Raw genomic sequence first — 22,694 nt, forward strand, 5'->3', positions numbered from 1 at the left:
ATAACATGTGTATTCTTGGGAAATATAGTTTTTAATTAATGATTCTTTTGTGTAGGTGCAAGGACTAGAGGCTCTCAAAATCTCAGGAATCATTTTCTCTCTAGCCTGATACTTCTATTTGATTACATTTTTTATTGTCAATAAAAAACTATTAAAAACCTAAAATGTGTGTATAAATATTTTTGAGTTTAGTGATACTAGTGCAAAACAAATTTACATAGATAGAATGTTCTTGCAGAATATATATGAACTTTAAAATGATTATTATAAAAATTATTATTAAATGAAAAAGTAAAATAAGGTATTTTATATTGATGAGCATAGTTGTTTTCTTATTATGAATTATCACAACACAAAAAAAAAATTAATAATGGTGAAGTTTAAACTTATGTGGGTTATAACTTTGGATTTCACTATCATTACTGGAACAAAAAAGTGTTAAGTAAAAGCATTATTTTTAATAAATATTTAAATAAAGTAATTTATTATACTTGCATATTAAATACTTTTCCCTAAAACCATTAATGCATTTAATAAATAATGTGTATATTAAATATTATTTATATTTATTGATATGTTAACATCACAAATACTTAAAAATATTCACATCATAACATCGTGTGAAGTACATATTTTTATTTTTATAAAGGTTAAAGAGATCTTTTCCATATATATATAAAAGAGAAAAGCTTTTGTTGACACGTAAAAAATAAAATTCATATAATTGAGAAATTATTATAATAATGTAATAATATTTTTAATTGAAAAAAAATCAAATACTAATTTATTTATAAATTGCATGTTTATTACACTAATATTCAATAAAAACATACATTTGACATGACATTATAATAATACTATAATATTTAAAATTAAAATTAAATATAATTAAAATATTATTTTATTATTTGTGAAGTGTATGTTTTTTTTCGTGTGTAGTGCAGCCATGTATATATAAATAAATAAGTGTATGAGAAAACGCGTAATATTTAATTGTTGATGAAAAATGAAAATTGCATATAATGGAAGTGGAGTTGTTATTGAGATCTTAAATAAGCGTCTATAAATAAGCGTCTAACTGGTCATCATAGATCGCATTACGTCTTCTTCAGCAGTCTGAACAGTACAAAATTTCTGCTTTCTTTTGAAAGAAAAAGCTCAAAAGGGTAAGAGAAAATGGCCGATGGAAGCACAGCTACCTGCATCGATATTCTCCTTGCCATCATCCTCCCTCCTCTCGGTGTTTTTCTCAAGCATGGCTGCAAGGTATATATATACCTACTCATGCACTCTCTGTTTTCTTCTTTTTTTTCTTTCTCTGATTCATTTCTTGGTTCCGTCTCTGCAAATTCCATATCACAGGTAGAGTTCTGGATCTGTTTGCTGCTCACCATTCTTGGCTACATTCCTGGAATTATCTATGCTGTCTATGCCATCACCAAGTGAAACTCATCATCCACCTTTTCTAAGTAACTTTTTTTCCCCTTCCATTTTTCTTTACAACTTGTACAATTATTTTTAAAACTAAAGTACACATATGCAGTACTCATGCCATGCATGTAGCTCTCTCTTTCTAAATCATTGTTGTTGTTATTCCCTTAAGATCTGTACATGGTTTTAAATAAACCAGTAAGTTCTGAAATTGATCGTTTGAACACGGAAATTTGAAGCTGTTTTCTTGGCAAGTAGTTGTGGTTAGGTAGTAGCGTATGGCACTTAGTTTGCTCTGCCTTACGTTTTGTTCTGATAAATTTTGTTGAGAAATAATAAGGAAGTGGACCTTCGCTTTTTGTCTTGTGTGATGGAAGTGGTCCTTCTTCAGCTCATCACTGAAAACCAATGCTTTTTTGTTGGCAGGTGGTCCAGTGATGGAGTTTCAAAGGAAGAGGGTTTTGCATGTTTCTGAACTCTACAGTTACCGTTTGATCTTAGGTGGATGGACGTGATTCTTTTGTTGTCTCTGTTTTTAAGTTACTGTTGTTGTTTTATGTGGAAACCAAATGTGGACGTTGTGTACTCTAGTTTTAACGCTTATCCAATTTAATTCATATTAATTCTCATCTTCTTTTTTTATATGCATTAATTTATTCAATCAATTTTATTAGTATTTAAAATAAATGTGTTAAATAGACATTAATGTTTAGTAAGTTTTAATGTGGTTAAATACATTTTAATGTATTTATTGTTAATATATTTTTAGTGACAAATTAATAAAAAATATTATATTTAATTTTTTCAAATTAGTAAAATTAAGTTATTCTCCATAATTATTTTTATTTATTTAGGAGAGCATTTCGTCAAGCAATGAAACTGATGGACTTGCTCATCATTTCCCACATATTCATTCTTATATTGCTAGAAACATATGGCTTAATTAATTGGAGTAAGAGATGGATTCGCTGGATCATGATTTCCACATAAACTTACAACTGATTTAAATTAGTTATGCATTCTATTTTTAATTATTATTTTTTTGATAAAAAAATTAGTAACGTTGTTAATATGTTTAAAATAATATAAAATATTTTAAAATATAATATGATAATTATAAACCATTACCAATAGAAATTATAATGCATTATAAAAAAACTAAAATGTAAAATTAATCTATGATATCAAGACATTTAATCTATGTGACATATAGACAGTGAAACAACACAAATATACATGACACAGGAATACAAAATTATATGTTATATAGTTATAAATTATATAAATTATAAAAAAAAAAAAATTATGGTTCAAAAAGATTTATTTATTATTTTTATAATTATAATAAAAAATTATATTATAAATTTAATTTTTTAAAAATTTAGTGTATTTTTTAGAAAATTATGTTAAATTGTGATAGAATTATCATAAATCCAATAAATATTTTTTAAATTGAAGACTTTATAATACATATGTTTGACACATGTGTCCATATTTATTTATGAGAAATATTAAATTAAAAGAAGAGTATAAGAAGCTTATAATTGCTCTCTTAATTGTATATAGTAAAAGTGACTCGTCATGTATTTTCTGCATAAAAATTATTAATTTTTGGTCAATTAAAAACTAGATATTTTGTAGGTTTCGTTTCAAAGAAAATAATAATATTATTTTTTATTTTTTCAACACTCCTTCACATATTTGTTATTATATAATAATATACCTTGTCTCAAGTTCCTGCATTTTTATATTTTATTTGATCTCTCTTATTGTCATAAAAAGTGGCATAAAATAAATAAAATAAAGTCCCTCTCTCGGGAATGGAAGCCTCCAAATGCAGACGTGAAGATGGCCAAAAAATAAAGATTAATAATAATACCATAACACCAAAAATGGTAAATACAGCCACTGGAACACCTGCTTTCTGTTTGATTCGAATCGTATTTGGTAATTGCGTCACAAGTTTGGATTTCAATTACTTTATTAAAGCAAAAACTTTTCATTCATCTTTTAAAAACTAACTTGTTAACAATTGATTCAATAACGTTGATTTCTGAAATTGTTAATAAATTTTTTAGTGACTATATAGTAATAATTTCAATTTTTTCAAGAAACAAAGTTACTTTTTAAAAAATTTAAGCGTTGCATAATGATAAAATTTGTAAATTAAGAGAAAAAATCTTGAAGTTTTCTCTTTGTTATTAATAAATCTTATAAAATGTTTGTGAAAGAATGTTAAACAGAATATCCTTGCAACCAACCAATTCGTTGATTTTCCTGATTTTGTAACAAAAACAACATAATCAACTATTTTAATGTAATGTACTAAAACCTCCAGTGATTAACATTGTATTTAATTATTGATTCAAAAATATTTATTAACTATTATTGAGTCGAAAACATTGTTTTATAAGTTTCTTCATAAAAAAACGATTTTTTTCTCTGAGTTCAATTTGTTTATGCAAAAATTATTATTTTACAAAAATACAAATTAAATTATTTATATAAAAAACTTATACCTGAAAATAACACATTGTATTTAATTTACTCAAACAAATTCCAAAATAAAGTACAAAAATATAACTGAAAACATTAATAATATTTTAATAAAAGTCACATATTAGAAGCAAGATTTGGAAAACGAAAAGGCAAGTTTATGAAATGTTGAATGACCTGGATGCATCAATTTGACGTATCTGGCAGGTAAGATATGAGAATAAAGGTTCTTCAAAATGGGATCACAGAAACAAGAACAACCAACTTATAAACTATATAATAAACATCAACACTTTAAGTACACTGAATTAAAATCATTAGTTGTCGTTTTTCTCAAAAAAATAATTTCAAATACATGGATTCATCCAGAAGATATCGCAGTATAAATTAATGAACAACACTTACAAAAGGACACAAGATTCAAACTGATTAAAGCATTTTTCTGCATAAATAATTTAAATTTTCTCTACCGGTCGGGGCAAATGGTAATGGAATGTTTTGGTATTCAGAAAGTTTAAATGTGCATTAGGATTAAAAAATAATTAACAAAATTAAATCATATGAAAAAAATAGGTACTATAATGATTTATGTTAATTTTAATTTAATAATAACAAAATTTATCACAAACGTATAAATATACACAATAATTAAAATAAAGATATGTTATTGTTATGTACATCGAATACTAAACATTTAATTGAATACATTTTTAATAAGATTCAAATCTTGACACGTGAAAGATTAACTTCTTTGATTAAAGTTAATCTCTGTTGATGAAATATTCCTTTCTTAAGTGCTAGTTTTTCTATATTGGGTTAACATTCATAAATCTTAAAAAATACAAAATATATTTTTCGGCCTTATTTTTTTTTAATAAAATAAATTTAAAGTTATTTTTTTTAAAATAATCATTTTGTTCTTTTATCTTTTGAACTTTAGTCGTTTGTTAAATTTCAAAACAGATATATTTTATATTTTAATATAATATTTTAGATTTAAATATATATCAAACTTGTCCCATCATATTCATCTAGATAAAAAATTGAAATCAAACTTTGTTAAAAAAAAAGAGCATAGATATAAAAATAGGCCTGTTTCACTTCCATAATAACATTGGAGAAATTATCCCCACACCTTCTCAATTCAACAATACTCCTTTTAATATGGTGAAGAGTGTGGTGTTTTTTATTTTTAAGTGATGGTAGTTTTTGAGTGAATGATATAAGTTTTGTGACTTTTTTAGTGTGATGATTCTGTTTTTGTTCACTTATTTTTTTCATTTTTTTAAAACCTAAAAAATAAGAAAAAAAATAAGTAAGGTGCAAAAAAATAGAGTACAAAACTTCAAAAATTTATTTTTTCACACACGATTAAAATTTCTCTCAAACATTGTGAGTAAAGAATAATGAAAGTGTTGATGTTATAAGGAAGATATGAAAATGCCGAATGCAACTCTTTCATAATTAACATAGAGGTGAGGTGGAGGGAGAAAGTATGAAGATAAGGAAAAAAAAAATTGTCTAACATTGTACTATTTATTAACCCCAAAATTATACCTAACTGCCACTACTTTGAGCTCTCAACTGGGCCAAGTAGTTTCACTTTTGGCAATTTGTTCTTGTACCAATATTAATTCTAACCTCCACTCTATTATTTTTGTAAAATTTTAAAAATACCCTTATTTTTTGATTTAAAAATTCAGAATAGTAAATATAATTAAAAAATAAAAAAATACATTCTGGATAAAAAAATTTCAGAATTCAAATGTTACGGATATCTAGATCCAGAATATTTTCATAAAAGGTTCTGGAAGTAATTTTTATTTACACCATTTTTTTTAAGGTTATTTTCATCATTTTAAAAAGACATTTTTATCATTCACAGGTTGGGTGCATGTTGGAATTGATATGGTGGAATTGATGGTGCAGGGAGCATTTGCCTTCACTTTTATAATCAGCCCATGTTGGTACCCATATTGTTTTGAAACTTATACTGTTAGCACCCCTCATATCTATTTAGGCACTTCAGACTCTAATATAGTGGAAACTTATTTCCACTGTATATGAAGAAATACGAGCAAGACACAAGTTTCTGTTCTGTGTCACGATTCTGAACATTGATGCATAGCAAAAATAAGTTTTTGCTGGGTTTATAACTTGTTTTTAAGACAGTATGAGAATTTTTACATATAATAGAAACCTATTTCTGCTGTGCATTTCCATCTCATATATCTTGAGACACATCACAAATTTGTTTAGATATTTTATTTTTTCTGCATATTTTATCCACCTGAACTCAACAGTATGAACTTGAGTATGGAGTGAGTGCAAATTGCATGCAAAGGAGGGTTCTAGTTCTAGAAGTTCAAATTTCAAAATATACTGAAAGCAATTTGACTAGATGTGATGCTTTCTAGATTAACTGAGTTTGAACTGTTTTAGGCAGGCTTCATTCAATTCAACATGCAACAGAATCACGGTGAGAATATGATTCTTAAGTAGTGAAACAGTGATGAAGATTAGTATAAGGAAAAAGGGAAGCAGATTATTTTGTTCGTTGGTAAAACAATAATTATTTGAATGATTGAAAAGAGAATAATGTTCTGAACTTCTGATTGCAAATATGTATTTTGACTGATGTTTACATCAAAGACTAATTGGGTAAGATTCACGTAGTTCATTATTCTCCAGCATGTTGACTCTCTGCATAACAATTTGTGTTCAGTTTTGTGTGGCCCCTATTGCATGAACTCTAATAAACTAATTACTGTTAAAAGTATAAGATTTCTTTAATAATTTTTTATTCTTTTCACATATCTGAAATTTCAATGGACAAACCAACACACTTATTAGACTTAAATAATCGTTTCACCTTATTTATTTATTTATTGAATCAACTCATATTTATATACTTAGTTGGGGTTCATTTTTCTTGTCATATATAAAAAAACATAAGGATATATATATATATATTATTTACTATTATAATAATTTCTATTGTTTTTATTATTATACATACCTATTTAAGGATGAAACCATTAGAAATTTCACATTAAGTGTTCAAAATTTCAAATAAAAAATATTTGAATTAGATAATTAACACTCAAATATATTCACTTGTTTATAGTGTGGTCTAATCTGTCATTATATTTATTGCATGTGATGATCCAATCAATCAAGAATCCAAATTTTAGCTTTAAACCAATATCAAAATGCTAATAAATGCCGTTAAAATAAAATAAAAAACAGTAATTATGTACCAAAACACAAATTTCAAAAAAATAGTTACATCTACGGTTAGATTTTTGTGACAAATCCTAACTCACATTAGAGACATTACATGCTTTCAGCTTTATTTCACTTGCATCTCATGTGTTTTACTATGTTAGAAATACTAATATTATAAAAAAATTATCAAATAATAATTAATTTAGAAAATAATAATAATTGGTTATTATATTAATTTGAAGTTAAATATTATCTTAAAAATTAAGGAAAAAATATTATTATTTAAAATCAATTCTATTATTAATAAAAATTTATAAAGTAGTTTTTAAATTAATTACTAAAATTTTAGCTACTAATATTTTACATTATAAATTAGTATTTAAAAGACTAATAGGGACTATTTTAGAATATATAGTAGTTAGTAGCTAAAATCTTGGTAGCTAATAGCTAGATACCAATCTAAAAATTACTTTATAATTTTTTATTAATAATAAAAACTATTTAAAATACCAATAATTTTTTAGTATATAAAATAATATTTAATTTAGTCTATATATAATTAATTATTTTGATTTCTAAAATTAATTTTTATTTAATGATTTTTTATTATTATTTAGTGTAAAAACAGTACCTTATATTACAAAATAATAATAATAATAATAATTTATTATATAATTCTAAACAATGATTAAATAATTGAAAATAAAATTTTGATACCTGATAGTAAGATACATCCATCCATAGTGTTTTAGGCTTGGAACTTTTGCTTGCTATGTGAAATGAATTATTAAATGTAGCGTGATAGTGGAAAAACGTGGAATAAAGAGTTTTTCCAATTGACATAATGTCTTGACTATACTAGATACTCAAAACACTAATTAATCACCTTAATTACCACATATTTCTTTAAACACAAGATATTATGAAACTCACTTTTTAATGCAGAGAACCTTTCATGGCTATAAGGAGAAATACTTGCATTAAAGGATAATAATTATGATTTTTGAAATCAAATATTGCTTAAATATTATAGATATATTTATTTAAAGCTTTTAATATTACTTTGATAACAAGCTTTAGAAAAAAAACTTTTTACTTGTAACTTGTTTTATTAATCGCTACTAAAAAAATATTAAATAGAAACCAATTTTAAAAATTAAAAATAATTAGTTATTATATTGACTAAATTAGATAATATTTTAATAAATTAGATAATATTTTAGAAATTAAAAAAATTGATTTCTAAATTAATTTTTATTATTGATAAATAGTTTTTAAATTGATATTTAATTAACTACCAAAGGTTTTAACTACCAATTATTTATATTCTAAAATTAGTAATAAAAATATTGGTAGTTAATTATATACCAATTTAAAAACTATTTATCAGTAATAGAAACTAATTTAGAAATCAATAATTTTTTTAGTCTCTAACCTAGTATTTAATTTAGTTAATATAACAACTAATTATTTTTTATCTTTAAAATTAATTTTTATTTAATGATTTTGTTGGAGTTGAATTCTTAAGTTTAAGTTTTTAAGATAGTATAATAATATTTAACAATATTATCACGCATATTTTTTCAGTGTACATTGTATTAAGATTTTCGCAAACAACAATATATTTCTAATAAGGCAATTCAAATATGATATTTTTTTTCTTTTTTCATGGTAATATACTTTTTTTTTCAAGTTATTCCAATTATCGTAAAATATAGTTCGATCAGATGAACTAGGTGGAGCTTTAAACTCCAAACTTCCACCAAAATTCCCTGTATTACATCAAAATTCTAAACTTCAAAAATTGTAACTTGTTTATATATATATATATATATTATGTAAATGAAAAATACAATAGAATTATTCTTTCAAATCTTTTGTTTCTGATATATAACTAACCTGAAATTCATGTAGAGTATAGGAATCTTTTTTTTTTCCAATAAGGATAAATAGAAAAAAAAAACTCTATTTTGGGGTTGTGTCTTTAAGAACTCTCTTTGACACTTGGCAATAATTCAGTGTTGGTTAAATGCATGAAAGAGAAAAACAATGGATGTGTCTCATTAGGCCAGTTTTTTTTTATCTAAAAACTTATGTTCGATGTGATTTCAATCTAAAAAGATTATGTTCGATGTTATTTCAATAATGCAGTGTTTGATAAAGGAATAACTCTCATACTCACTAAATTGTGTACCAACACAAACAAGTAAAAATGATGATGAAAATTATGCATAGTTAGAAAGTTAAACAAGAAAGAGTAGTGAAGAAAAAATAAAGAGAAATCAAAGTAGTTAAATTAAAGTGTTAATAAATATCACGTCCATAAAAAATTCACTAATAAAAATTATTACAACTTAAGACTTCTTTTAGTAAGATCTCGACTCTAGGTTGACTATAATAGCTTATACAAGACTTTATTTATATAGAAAATAATTGTCAAAAATTAATTTTGTAAGTCACATCAAAATAATTACAAGAAACATGCGAATAATGTCATCATCTGAACTTAAAATGTCAAATCATGCAAACTTTCATAATAGACAAAAGAAGGTACAACTGATGTAAAAGTTTGTTCCCTTCTAATGCTCTAAAGACAAACACATGAAGAAGACACATAATTTAGTTAAAACAAACGATCTTATATCACTAAACGCTCTTAAACTATCATATAATCTACAACATCAGAAGTCCAGGATCCTTAATCAAAATTTTACTAAACCATTATTTATAGGTATTTTCTTTTTGAAAACTATATATACTCAAATTCCCATCTTATGCTTTTTATTCCTTAAACAATATCAAACCTCAATTACTTAATCTCTAATATGATCTCCATGACATGAGTTAACTATAGCAAAACAATAAAATTATTAAATAAAAACTAATATAAGAGACCAAAAATAATCAGTTACTATATTGGTTAAATTATATATTATTTTATAGATTAAAAATTATTAATATCTATTTTTTTTATTAATAATAAAAAATTATAAATTGATGTCTAATTAACTACCAATTACTTTAGATTATAAAGTTGTTAGCTAAAACATTGGTGGTTAATTATATACTAATTTAGAAACTGATTTATAAATTTTTATTAATAATAAAAATTACTTTAAATATCAATAATTTTTAATTGTAAAATAGTATCTAATTTAGTAAATGTAATAATTAATTATTTTCATTCTTTAAAATTAATTTCTATTTTATAATGATTATCTAGTAGGATAAGAGTGTAAGAGCATACATTTTTTTTTATCTATATAAGAACATTAAATGATTTTTAAACAAACAACTCATTTAATTTAGATAATCCAAACTATTTTTCAATGTGAGATTTTATTTAAACAACAAATAGTTTAATCCCCAAGGATTCTTTCTCTTTCATAACATTTGATACTATATCTCCAATATCTAATATAAATATTGGAGAACTCATCAAGAACAACAATTTATTTAAGAATTTTGTTTTAATTTAAGCTACCCAAAATTACTGGCACATAAAATTAAGATGCTCTCTAATTTTTTAGACAGTAACTATCTCTAATTCAGAAAACTAAGTTTAATTTATATAATAAAGAACTTTTCTTCAAGTTTGATATAAGTTTGCAGACTTGATCTGTTAAATAAGAATTACTGGAGTTTAATATATATTAATTATCGAGAGAAGTAACCTAACCAGGACTATTTTGGAGCAACTTTATCTCTGTTTGTCTGCATTAAAAAGATATTTTTAAGTGACTGTGAGATGAATAAATTGAGGCCATTCAATGGTACATAAATATAAACAGACTTATTCTGGTGTTCAAATATATGAAGTTTGTTTGCAACATTAATGCTCTTGAAACGTCCATCAAGCAAAAGTTCTATGTTTAGAAAAAAAACAGTAAACGAAGAGTGTGAACATATATCACACAGGTGTCGATGAGAGAAAGGAAAAAGGAACCATGGAAGTGGAAAAGGGGGTTGAAGGGAAGGGTCTATAAACAATCTGCAAAAGACACACACGAGATGAGAAACCTAGAAAACAACTTCTGCATGGAGCTGCTGCAGGTATCTTCAAAAGGTTGAGTTTAAAACCCTTATTTGCATTTGCATGGCCACCATTATGTTCTGTTACACAAAAGGTGTACAACAGTACTAGAGAACCATTTTCTTTTAGCCTGGCATCACTAAAATCAGTGACAAAAGCAAAGAAGACAGTATTTGGTTATTTATTTTATTTGTAGCCAAAGAAAGAAAATGGATGTAGACAAGACAAGGGGAATATTAGTTTCCACAAAACCCTTGGCACGTAAATTGGGCTCCATCTCCACACACCCTTTCTCTGTTTACCACATCAGTGTGTTCTTTAGTTTACCACATATCTTTCTCTGTTTACTTGGTTGGGAGTGTTGATGGAAGTTCGAATATCTCATGCCATCAAAATCGTAAAGCTCAAGTTCATGGAAAAGGGGATTCTTACCTATACCTTTTCAAATTATATGTTTGGTTCATTACTTTTGGGACTATTTTTCTCTAGAAGAAAGTGTTAATAAGATTTTGTAATCAAGTAAATTAATCTGATAAAAAATTAAGTAAATCAATCCAGGTAGATTGAAAATGTTATGAAAAATTATACTTTGAAAACCCAAGAATTGTATACAATTTGTGACAGTTTTAGTGAAAAAAAAATGTAATAAAAAATAATTTTATAATTAAATAATATGAAAAATAATTAAAATAATAATATTAAGAGTTGTAGAATAAGTATAAAAAATGAATTATAATGAAGAGGGAATAAACATTTATTTTTTATGGATATTAAAAAGTTTTATAAATGATGTAATATTTATATTAACATTTCAATTTCTATTATTTTTTTGAAAGATAATAATAACACTTGTGTTGAAAGTGTAACTTTTTTTTATATATTGTGGTCCAGTCACAAACCGTTACGATAATAAATTTATTGACTTTTTAATAATTTTTAAAAAATTTATTAATAGTATAAATATTTTTACCCTAAAAATTCATGTATATTTAAACTCAAGTATATGGTTATATAATCAAAATTTGAATTATATTAGACTTAATTTTCTTAAATAAAATTTTAGATTTGTAATTAGAATTTTTTTCATGTAAATTAATTAATAGCTACTAATTAGATTTATAAAGTAAATATTGAAAATTGTAATTTCTGTAATATTTGTTTCTTGGATAAGGTTGGAAAAAATTTTGTTTCTTGGAGGATAAGGTTGGAAACTTTTTTGTGGTTGTAGATTATTCGTATAATTGAAATATTTTCTTTACATTAAAAAAATTATTAAATATAAATTAATTTTAAACATAAAAAATAATTAATTATTATATCGACTAAATTATAGACTAAGATTAAAAAAAAATTGGTTTTTAAATTAGTTTATTGTTAAATAATTTCTAAATTGATATCTAATTAGCTACTCAAATTTTAACTACTAATTATTTAAATTTTAAATTTGATAGCAAAAATGTTGGTAGCTAATTAGATATCAATTTAGAAATTATTTAATAATAATAAAAATTAATTTAGAAATTATAACAATTAATTATTTTTTATCTCTAAAATTTATTTAATAATTTTCTCACGTACAAAAATATTTTCTTATTTAAGTATTAAGTTATGGTATTCATGTTCAAAGTGATAAAATTGTTTGCCTTTATATTTAATAAAGTGCAAAGAAATTGAATGAATAATATATATATATATATATATATATATATATATATAAAAGTTTACAGTATTAACAAATTAAAAATCATAATGTGTAATAAATTTATTAAGTTTTATAAAAACTATTTAAAACTTATTTTTTTATACTATCACATAAAAGTTATAAAAGTTTTTAGACTAAATAAAACACACAGGAATACAGTTTAGTGAGGTTGCTAATACGTGCTTACATATTCGTAATAAAAAACATTTGTGTTACATAATATATTTATAAAGTATGTAATATTATAATATTTTATCTGTAACTCAACAAGCAGATGAGCCCTATGCACACCACTTTGTACGTCGATTAAACTAAAAACTATTTTGCTATGAAAATATATGTAAATCTTAAACTGATAAAGTTACTAAAGGTAGTTTAAATGGCATTATCATCTTTTTAAGCTGAGGCAATTATACAATCTAATTAATCGAGTCTTGATAATAAATTTGATTTTAAATTGTATTTTTACATCTTTATTTTTATTGTGCATTTTGACCACTAAATATTTTTTACTTAAAGAAATAAAAAGTTTTAATGTTTTAAGTATTATAATTAAGATTTTCTATTCACTCTCAGTTCTTTTGCTCACAAACTTTAAATCCATATATGATATTTCTTTTCAGGAGTTTTAAGACAACTATTAAAGATAGGAAATGATTTAAATGCGAGTTTAGAAACTGAATTAACTAAATTCGAAATTTATAGGGTATAAGCTTAAAAAAATCTTCTTGCTTTTGCTTGTTTGATTGAAAACTATATGCAAGTTATGGCAATTTTAGAAAACAAAATTTGGTGCGTACAAAGTTTCTGTGTTTTTATGTTTTTTTTATCCACAGAAAAATAAATGAATATATTTTAACATTTTACGAATGTATAGTATAAATTTTCGTGTATGTATATTATATTAATTAAAAGAAAAAAAAAAGACTAACCAGTGAAGCTCTTTAACAAGCATGATGGGCTTTCACATCTCTTCGAAATGTTTTAGAATATTTTTGTGTAAGTAGATCAACCATTAGACTAAAATTATCAAATAAAAATCAATATTACATATCACAAATAATTGAGTAAATTAAATATTATTTTAAAAATTAAAATATTATTAATATTTAAAGTAATAATATTAAAAATTAATTTTTAAATTAGTATCTAATTCATTATTATGATTTAAAGAGTTGTTGATAACTAAAATTTTATTAGCTAATTAAATACTAATTTAAAAATTAATTTAAAATTTTATTAATAATAAAAATTATTTTAATTTTTTTTTAATTTTTAAAATAATATTTAATTTAATCAATATTATGATTAATTATTTGTAGTTTTTAAAATTAATTAAATGTATTGTAGTGAATAAATAGATGGCCAAAATATTCTATATTCCACTTATTATTATTTTACTAGACTGCGTGAAATTCATCTGTATGTAAACACACATGGGAATAATTATGAAGATCAATAATTAGGTTTTTCTCTTATAATAATTAATCTTCAAATATCATCTAAGTTGGTAGAATATAACTTCCTCCATTATGATTAGCATCTTGGTATTTTTTACCTTCACTTAGAAAGCTGAATTACAAAAGCGTAAACTAGCTTGTATATAACATAAAGGAAGGAATAAAGAAGGAAAGAAAAGAAAAGAGCATCTTTTGGAAACTCACCATAAACCACGTGGGAAGTGAGATAGAATTAGAAATATGCATGCATGAATACAACGTATCATATTTTGTTCATGGAAAACAAAACCAATTAAGGTTGACAACTGGAGCCAGTTTGAAATTATTAAGATTTTGATTGTTTAAATCAAGTGACAGGTCTGACGAAATACCATACTGTTGGATTTAGAAAAATAAAGTTCATCCCGAATTCATTTTGATCAAAACTTTCATCTGTTTAAGATTTTTTTTTTAATTCATTAGCAAACAGTTTTGCGTGTAATATGGAATAATTTGTACAATATTTCATCTTAAATCATTTTTTTAAAATTATAAAGCTGAAGTTTTTCAGCCACAAGAATTATATGTCTCTCTAGTGAAATATCATTTTAACTTTTAAGAAATTGGGTAAGTTATATTAGTTGTTAAAAAACAGAAACCCATATCAAAGAGAATTTTTTTATATTTAAAAAAAATAAAATGTCAGCTAATTTAAAAAAACACGCTAAATTGATGTAAATAATTAAAAATAGACTAAATTGATCGAGTTTAAGGATGATGATATTGACACTGGTATTTTTTCAGTGTGAAACTTATTTCTTCCATTGTTTAAAAACAAAAATGGTAATTTTATTCTTCAATAACAAAAATGATTACAGGGTTGTATAGGACAGGGTTAGAGAAATGTGCACTGTTCTGGTCTAATTTTCTCTAAGTAGTGCTGGAAAACCAGTATAGGGTGACTGACTCATAGCAGGAAGTTCTTCGAAGGATTTTGTTCTGAAAGAATGTAAAGTGTACCATATGTTGAGACGAGAGTGGAAGTACAGGTAGTTGTGCATATAATTTTTTAATGTAATTCAATTTTTTTTATCAATAATGAAATTAAGAGGATATTTCAGGGATATTTGAACTCCTATGCAGAACTAAAACTATTACATTTCTCTCATAGATTATAACAGAATCACACATTCAGTAGCTTCTAACACCTAAACCAATAGCATAACCACTCCAAAAAGAGTTTTAAGGGTGTTTAAACAAAAATGTAACAGCATTAAAACTATCCTACCACCAAAGCTTAAGAAGAAGCTAAAGAAAGAAAACAGCCACAAGAGACACCAAACCCACCAACCTGCAGAGAAAACCAGACTACATATATAACAGCTTAAGTGTAATCTGATAACAGCTTCTTAAGTAACTTCTTAAGTATGGTCTGATAGCAACCTCATAGCACTTCCCAGAATAGTCTGATACTATATTAAAAAATCTTTAACTATAACTCAACTTTATAAAAATTATGAAACAACTTTATAAAAGTTATGAAATGTACTAAAAAAAATATGAAATGTATAAATATATAGTCGATCATATTGATATCTGATCTCCAACATTTTCATTCTTAACGAAACACACTGAAGATAAGCTGCAGGAGGGTACGTTGTATGTTATTTTGGAGGTGCACGGAAAAGAGGATCTAATCACAATAATTCCAGATTAAGAATTGGCATTCAGGTATACAGGAGAAATAGGAAAAAGGAGAAGCTTGTGCTGCTGCAGATGTGAGCCAAAACATGCCATTTTCTCAGCTGGTATGCAAGGTCATGGATTTGAATAATGAACTGCATAGGTGAAGTTACTAGATCAAGAACTGTCTATAAAGCAAAGCAGGGCAGGGATGCATTCACGTTTAGGATGGTCTGATGCCTTTGATGTTGCGGATGTGAGCCAATACAGGTTTTTTTCTCTGCTGGTTTGCAAGTGGGCTATATCAAATTTTACTGTTTTTTTTTCTTCTATTTGTATGACCAGCTCAAACAGGAATCATGTTTAAAAGAACCTTCACATACAACAGTCTTCTGTTTCCGAGTCTTCATCTGGGATTCAGGAAGTTTCTTTCTTTCTTATTGGTTTCTTATTGGCTACTGTCTTTTTTTTGGTTTTATATGTCAGTGTTGCCACTGGTATGCAATAAGTTATTATAGTTATGTTCTTTAAAGTACTTGGTTAGGGGTACTTTCTACTTCATGTTCAATACACTTTCATCTATCTCCAAGAAAAACAACAAGGATTAATTTCTTTAGAAAAGAAAAATAAATGTATTTCTCTCTAAATTAAAATTAGTTTCTGTACATATAATGAAAATTAAAGAAGTTTTATGAGTAAATTTTACAAAATATTAACTAATTATAAAAACTCATTTATCATATAAAGTACAATTAATTAATTATATAACATTCTGATACCACTAATAAAAGTTGATTAGAAGTAACATCTCACTTTATGTATAATAATAAAATCCACAGAAGTAAACAAATACAGTGATATATATTCTTCTTCTTCTTCTTATATTTGGCCATTCCCACCAGCATGCATGCAGATATATAGCCAGGTCAAGGTTGATGGTGAACACGGTTCTTTTGCTTATCAATGAAAATTCGAGCTTTGTAGTCAATATTGGGTGAAGCCACACCCCAAGTCCCTCTGTCATAATCACTAGGCCAATCACGCACAATCTCACGTCCACCACTACGCCCTCCTTTGGCCTTCTTGTTACTCTTGAACAAGTTGAAAACAAAGAAGAAACTCAATGAATACTTACCTCCCATGTTAACTCTTCTTGGCCAATGATTATGATGGTATAATTGGGAAGCTAGGATCTGAATTTATAGTGGGTTGAGGAGGGTGGCATTGTAAAATGGGTTGGTGAATAGGTATGAATGAATACTAGAGAATCAGAGAAAGGAGTGGTAACATGAAGGACTAAATCAGAGTTCATGATTGCAGGGTTTGAAGGTACCAATGCTTTTGGCATAGCACATTTTCTGTAGTCCACAAGTGAGGTACTTGACCCAAAAAAGCTTTTGTGTGAAGAGTATTGAGAGAGTTATAGGTAGGTAGGTAGGGTACTGTTAATAATGCTCTCTGTACTTTCTCCTCACCTGACTGAAGATTCATGTTATTATTAGTTGATTACCACTTTTCGCTTTATCTTTATGCACGTAATTCTGTGCCACCAATAATGGACTTTCCCTAATCTACATTTTCTTCCTACTCCATTAACTCCTCCCAGACCGTTCAACCCTTTCTTCAAAGACTAAAACACTAAACTTGTTGTGAAGTGACACTTTCAATTTTAAATTTCTCTAAATTCTTTGTTGTTAAGATCCTGTTAAACCACTAGTTTCTTCATCACTAATAACAAGAGTTTCTCATTAATATGTGACGATCAATTTGAACCCTCAATTATATCACTACAACAAAATCATGAAATAGAAACCAATTTTTAAATATCAAAATAATTAGTTGCAATAATAACTAAATTAGAGACATTCTAGAAATTACAAAAAAATTGGTTTCTAAATTAGTTTCTATTATTGTTAAATAGTTTCTAAATTGGTATCTAATTAGCAACCAATGTTTTAGAAACTAAATAATTGGTAGTTAAAACCTTGGTTGCTAATTAGATACCAATTTAAAAACTATTTAACAATAATAGAAACTAATTTAAAAACCAATTTTTTATTTAGTTTCTAAAATGGTCTCTAATTTAGTTACTATTGTAACTAATTATTTTGATCTTTAAAAATTGATTTCTATTTCATTATTTTCTTGTAGTGTATATTACGTTTTTCGCATGACATTTAAGTGCGGAGATGGAAACAATAAGAATCAATTGATTGCGAACTATGTTTATTTTTACTACCGAAAATCATTAAATAAAAAAATAATTAATTATTATATTAACTAAAAATATTATATTTTAAAATAAAAAATTATTGACATATAAAATTAGTTTGTCAATATAGGTTTTAACTACCAGATATAAATTAATATTAAAACCTTAATAGCTAAGTTAATTTAAAAAATATTTACTAATAATATAAATGATTTTATATATTAATAACTTTTTAGTTTTTAAAATAATATCTAATTTAGTTAATATAGTATCTAACTGGTTATTTTTAGTAGGGATAACGATGCGAGACGGGTCATGCAGGCCAGTCCGCAGCCCGTTACCAAAAAGTGCAGGACGGGCTCACTAATCTAGCCTGTTGAGCCGCTTTGGCCCGTCCCGCATAACCCGCAACTCGTGCGGGCTAACAGCGGGATGGGGCGGGTTGACCCACTGGCCCGCATAAATAAAAAAATTATTATTAATTTTTTGTAAAAAAAAAAAAAAAGCATACCTCATTTATCAATTATTGCAAGTGTGACTTTTATTTTGTTGGAGATCCCACATCGACTAGAGATTAGAGCCTTTCATTGTATATAAATGGGTGCAAACCTCAATCTTATGAGCTGGTTTTATGGGGTTGAGTTAGGCTTAAAGTCCACTTTGTAACATGGTATCAGAGCATGTTTTCGAGCCTATCCTAGCGAAGGGAGGTGTGTTGGAGATCCCACATCGAAAAAAAAAATAAATAAATTTAATGTACTCAAAAAATGATTTTTTTATTTTAAATTTTAATCATATAAAGGAGATAGTATTAAAAGTGACATTAGATTTAATTTTAAGTAAATTTTTATATTTAAAATTTATTAATAAAAAATATAAAGATAATTTTAATTAATCCTTCTAACAATCCTCATACTTGAATTGAATTTATACTTTTATCTTAATGGTAAGAATGAGTTTTTTTATAATTAATGAAATTTTAATTTTAAAAAAATATTTTTCTTATGCAAACTGACCCACAGGTCCGCACATTACCTCTTTTACAGAATGAGCTAGTGAAATGAGCTCACACTTCTTGTGTAAGACGGACCAACTTAACCTACATTTTGCGGGTCAAACGCAAAACATGCCTATGCAACGGGCCAACCCGCATTACCACCCATAATTTTTAGTTATAAAATTGATTTCTATTGAATGCTGTTTTATAATGATATAATATTTTTACAATGAAAAAAAAATAAGACCATACTTTTTTAATTTAAAAATGTTCAAAACATTGATAGATCAAAATAATATTCTTAATACAAAATAAAGGGTTGAAATTCAACATATATACACGAATGACCTAAAGCTTGAGAATATCAGATTTGGCATTAATTTTGCAGCACGTCGAAAAAAAAAATATTTTTTGGAATATTACATAATAAAGTTTAAAAGTGAGTTGTTCAAAGAGGAAAAAATCACTTGGGATTTTACATTTTCTCCTTTCTCCTTTCTAAATTTAACCTAATAGCACTTTATATAGATGGTGGGTACGTAGCTGTTGAGAAGGGAATAAAGGAAAGACCCAAAATGAGGGAAAGGAAATAAAATAGGAGGGTCTGAAAGTGAAGCACAAAAAGAGGTTGATAAGAAACATGTACAACGTACGGTATTGTTTTTTTCTTCAACAAAACCACAAAAACCCCATTTCCTGGAACCTGTAGGATTCCAAGAGCTGGCATTCACTCAATTGTTCAAAAAATTATTATATCATCAAGGTCACTTTTTTTTCTTTAAAAAAAAATAGTGATGTAAAGTTATGCTTTTTTTTATAATTATTTTTTTTTTGAAAAACTTTTAAAGTTTTTTTTTAAAAAACTTACACACTTTGTATCATTTTTAAACATATCTTTTAGTTAAAAATACTTAAAAAAAAACAAACAGATCTAAATAGATCATATATACCTATAGATACTGTTTTCTGATAAAAAAAAATGAGATAGCAAAAAGTTGTTTTCTTTTATTTTAATTTATGGTATATTTATTTTTGTAGATTTCGATATTATAAGTGTGTTACTGTGATTAAAATGAAATTATTAAATAATAATTAAATTTAAAGATAAAAAATAATTAATTATTAATATTTAATATGATTTCAATTATTAATAAAGTATTATAAAATAATTTTTAAATTGATATCTAAATTATCAATTAAATTTTTAGCTACTAATATTTTATATTTTAAATTAATTTATAAAAAAGAACTAATTTAAAACATAAATAGTTAGTAGTTAATAGTTAAATATTAATTTATAAACTATTTTGTAAATTTTTATTAATAATAAAAACTATTTTAGATACTAATATTTTTTAGTTTAGATTTCTAATTTAATTAATATAATCACTAATTATCTAAAATTAGTTTTTATTTATCAATTTTCTTCTAGTTTTTTAACCCATCCTTTAATTAAAATAATAATTAAAAAATATAAACAAAATGGCCAAGATACACTATAGATAATGTTGATGAACAATAAAATGACATAAGAACAAGTTTTTCTCTTTGATTTCATAGCATAATCTTTATATCTGTGCGTGCATATAGCCAGTTAAGGGGAGAAAATAACAATTTGATTTTATTAGTTTATGTTATCATATAAATTCTAGAAAAAGAAATAAAATTCATCCAACACCTATTAACATTATAAGTGTATTTTTAATTAAATAAAACTGAAGAGAATACAAAAATGTTATTAATAATCAGAATTCTATTATATTAAATGTGAATAATGTGAAGATATCCACTTTTAAATTTGAAGAGAAAACTATGAAAATTAATTGTAAAATAAATATATTATCTTTGTATATTACCATGAGATGTCAAAGTTCAAACTCTAAAATTAATTTTGAATTAAGATTTCAATAATTTTCAAATTTAATTTATCTAAAATATTATATTTTAAATTTTATTTAGTATCAAGATTTAAATTTTTAATCAAATGTAAGACAATTTTTGTTTAAAATAAAAATTTTCATGTTAGGCATCATTGTCACTATGCAAGTTGACATCTCAGTTATGCTCACACATCAAGTAACAACAATAATTTGTCATTGTATGAAAAAAAAGGTATTATTAAAAAAGAAAAAAATACAAAAATATGAGGGGATTAGACCAAAACTCATATATTAACAAAAACGATACATATGTAGACTATACATATTCATAAGGAATTCTAATAACAGACTAGATGATGAATGAAAAGATTCTCTATGAATAAATTCAAAATTAATCAACTTTCAACACATGTATTCCTCTACGAAAAATATGAGTAACCCTAAATCTGATTCTCCCACAGTAAGTAAGACAAGTATTTCATCGATTACGAAGCATCCAAAGAACATTTGTTTTAACAGTAAACACAGCACAAACCAAAACATGATTATATTACCCAATTACACACAAAAGCCATAAAATAAAGGAGAAAACAAAAATACTTAGAAAATAATCTTTTAGTCTTTAATCATAATCTCGATAATTGATACGAACGGCCATGTTCCTAATATTACTCAGCCCAACTCTCCTGCTCAACCCAATAATGTTGGATCATCACGACCCAATCGCATTAGGAAGCCTCCATCTAAACTGAAAGATCACATTGTTTACAAATAAAGTCTCCATTATAGCAATAAGTCTCCATTATAGCAATCATTCCTATTCCGAAGTATGCCTTCGGTTATGCTTTGACAAAAGTTACCATATGTATTTCCTTTATATAGCCTTGTGCTAGTTCATGTGAAGGAATCAATAAGTTTTAATCTCAAGTCCATTTCCTTTCTTAGATATTTCAGCAGGAGGTTTCTCAGTCCTCGATACTGAGAGTTATCATTGGTGCTTTCATTGTGATTCCACTCCCTCCATGAATCCACACCCTCCACCGCCACCGCCTCCTTCAGAAGTAACTGAGTTGGCTCGCCAAGTCGCGTCACTCACCGCTCAGTTTGAAGCCATGCGACGCCTCATTGAGGGCACCATCAACCCTCGTCCATCGCCGTCTTCTACCGAATCACACAATCATCCTCGTTTGAAGCTAGACGTTCTTCGATTCAATGGAACCAACACTCATGGTTGGATTTTCAAGATCTCCCAATTCTTCACATACCACCAAACACCAGAAGAGGAGCGCATCACTATTGCCTCTTTTTACCTCGACGGCGCAGCGCTTGCTTGGTACTAGTGGATGTATCGTAATAGTCAAATTGCGTCTTGGGCTCAATTCTTAGAGAAGCTAGAAACACGTTTTGCTTCGACAGCCTTTGACGATCCTCGTGGCAAATTGTTCAAACTAACTCAGTCAACAACGGTGGCAGCTTACCTTACAGAATTTGAAGCATTGGCAAATCGATTGGAGGGACTTTCCGATGCAGATCTACTTAGCTGTTTCATCTCCGGCTTAAAGAGCGACGTTCGCCGTGAAGTGGTTGTGCAAC

The 22,694-nt window shown here is 26.0% G+C and overlaps 1 protein-coding gene across 1 annotated transcript; it reads left to right on the forward strand.

The window, feature by feature from the left end:
• The first annotated feature begins 1,061 nt into the window (after nt 1-1,061).
• LOC137814876 (hydrophobic protein RCI2B) lies at nt 1,062-2,060 on the forward strand. The gene is made up of 3 exons (XM_068617801.2): nt 1,062-1,266; nt 1,363-1,469; nt 1,858-2,060. The coding sequence occupies exons 1-2, from the start codon at nt 1,177-1,179 to the stop codon at nt 1,444-1,446; spliced, it is 174 nt and encodes a 57-aa protein (XP_068473902.1). The 5' UTR covers nt 1,062-1,176; the 3' UTR covers nt 1,447-1,469; nt 1,858-2,060.
• The last annotated feature ends 20,634 nt before the right edge of the window (nt 2,061-22,694 follow it).

This window comes from Phaseolus vulgaris, chromosome 1, assembly GCF_051622355.1.
Source record: "Phaseolus vulgaris cultivar YP4 chromosome 1, ASM5162235v1, whole genome shotgun sequence".
Lineage (NCBI taxonomy): Eukaryota > Viridiplantae > Streptophyta > Magnoliopsida > Fabales > Fabaceae > Phaseolus > Phaseolus vulgaris.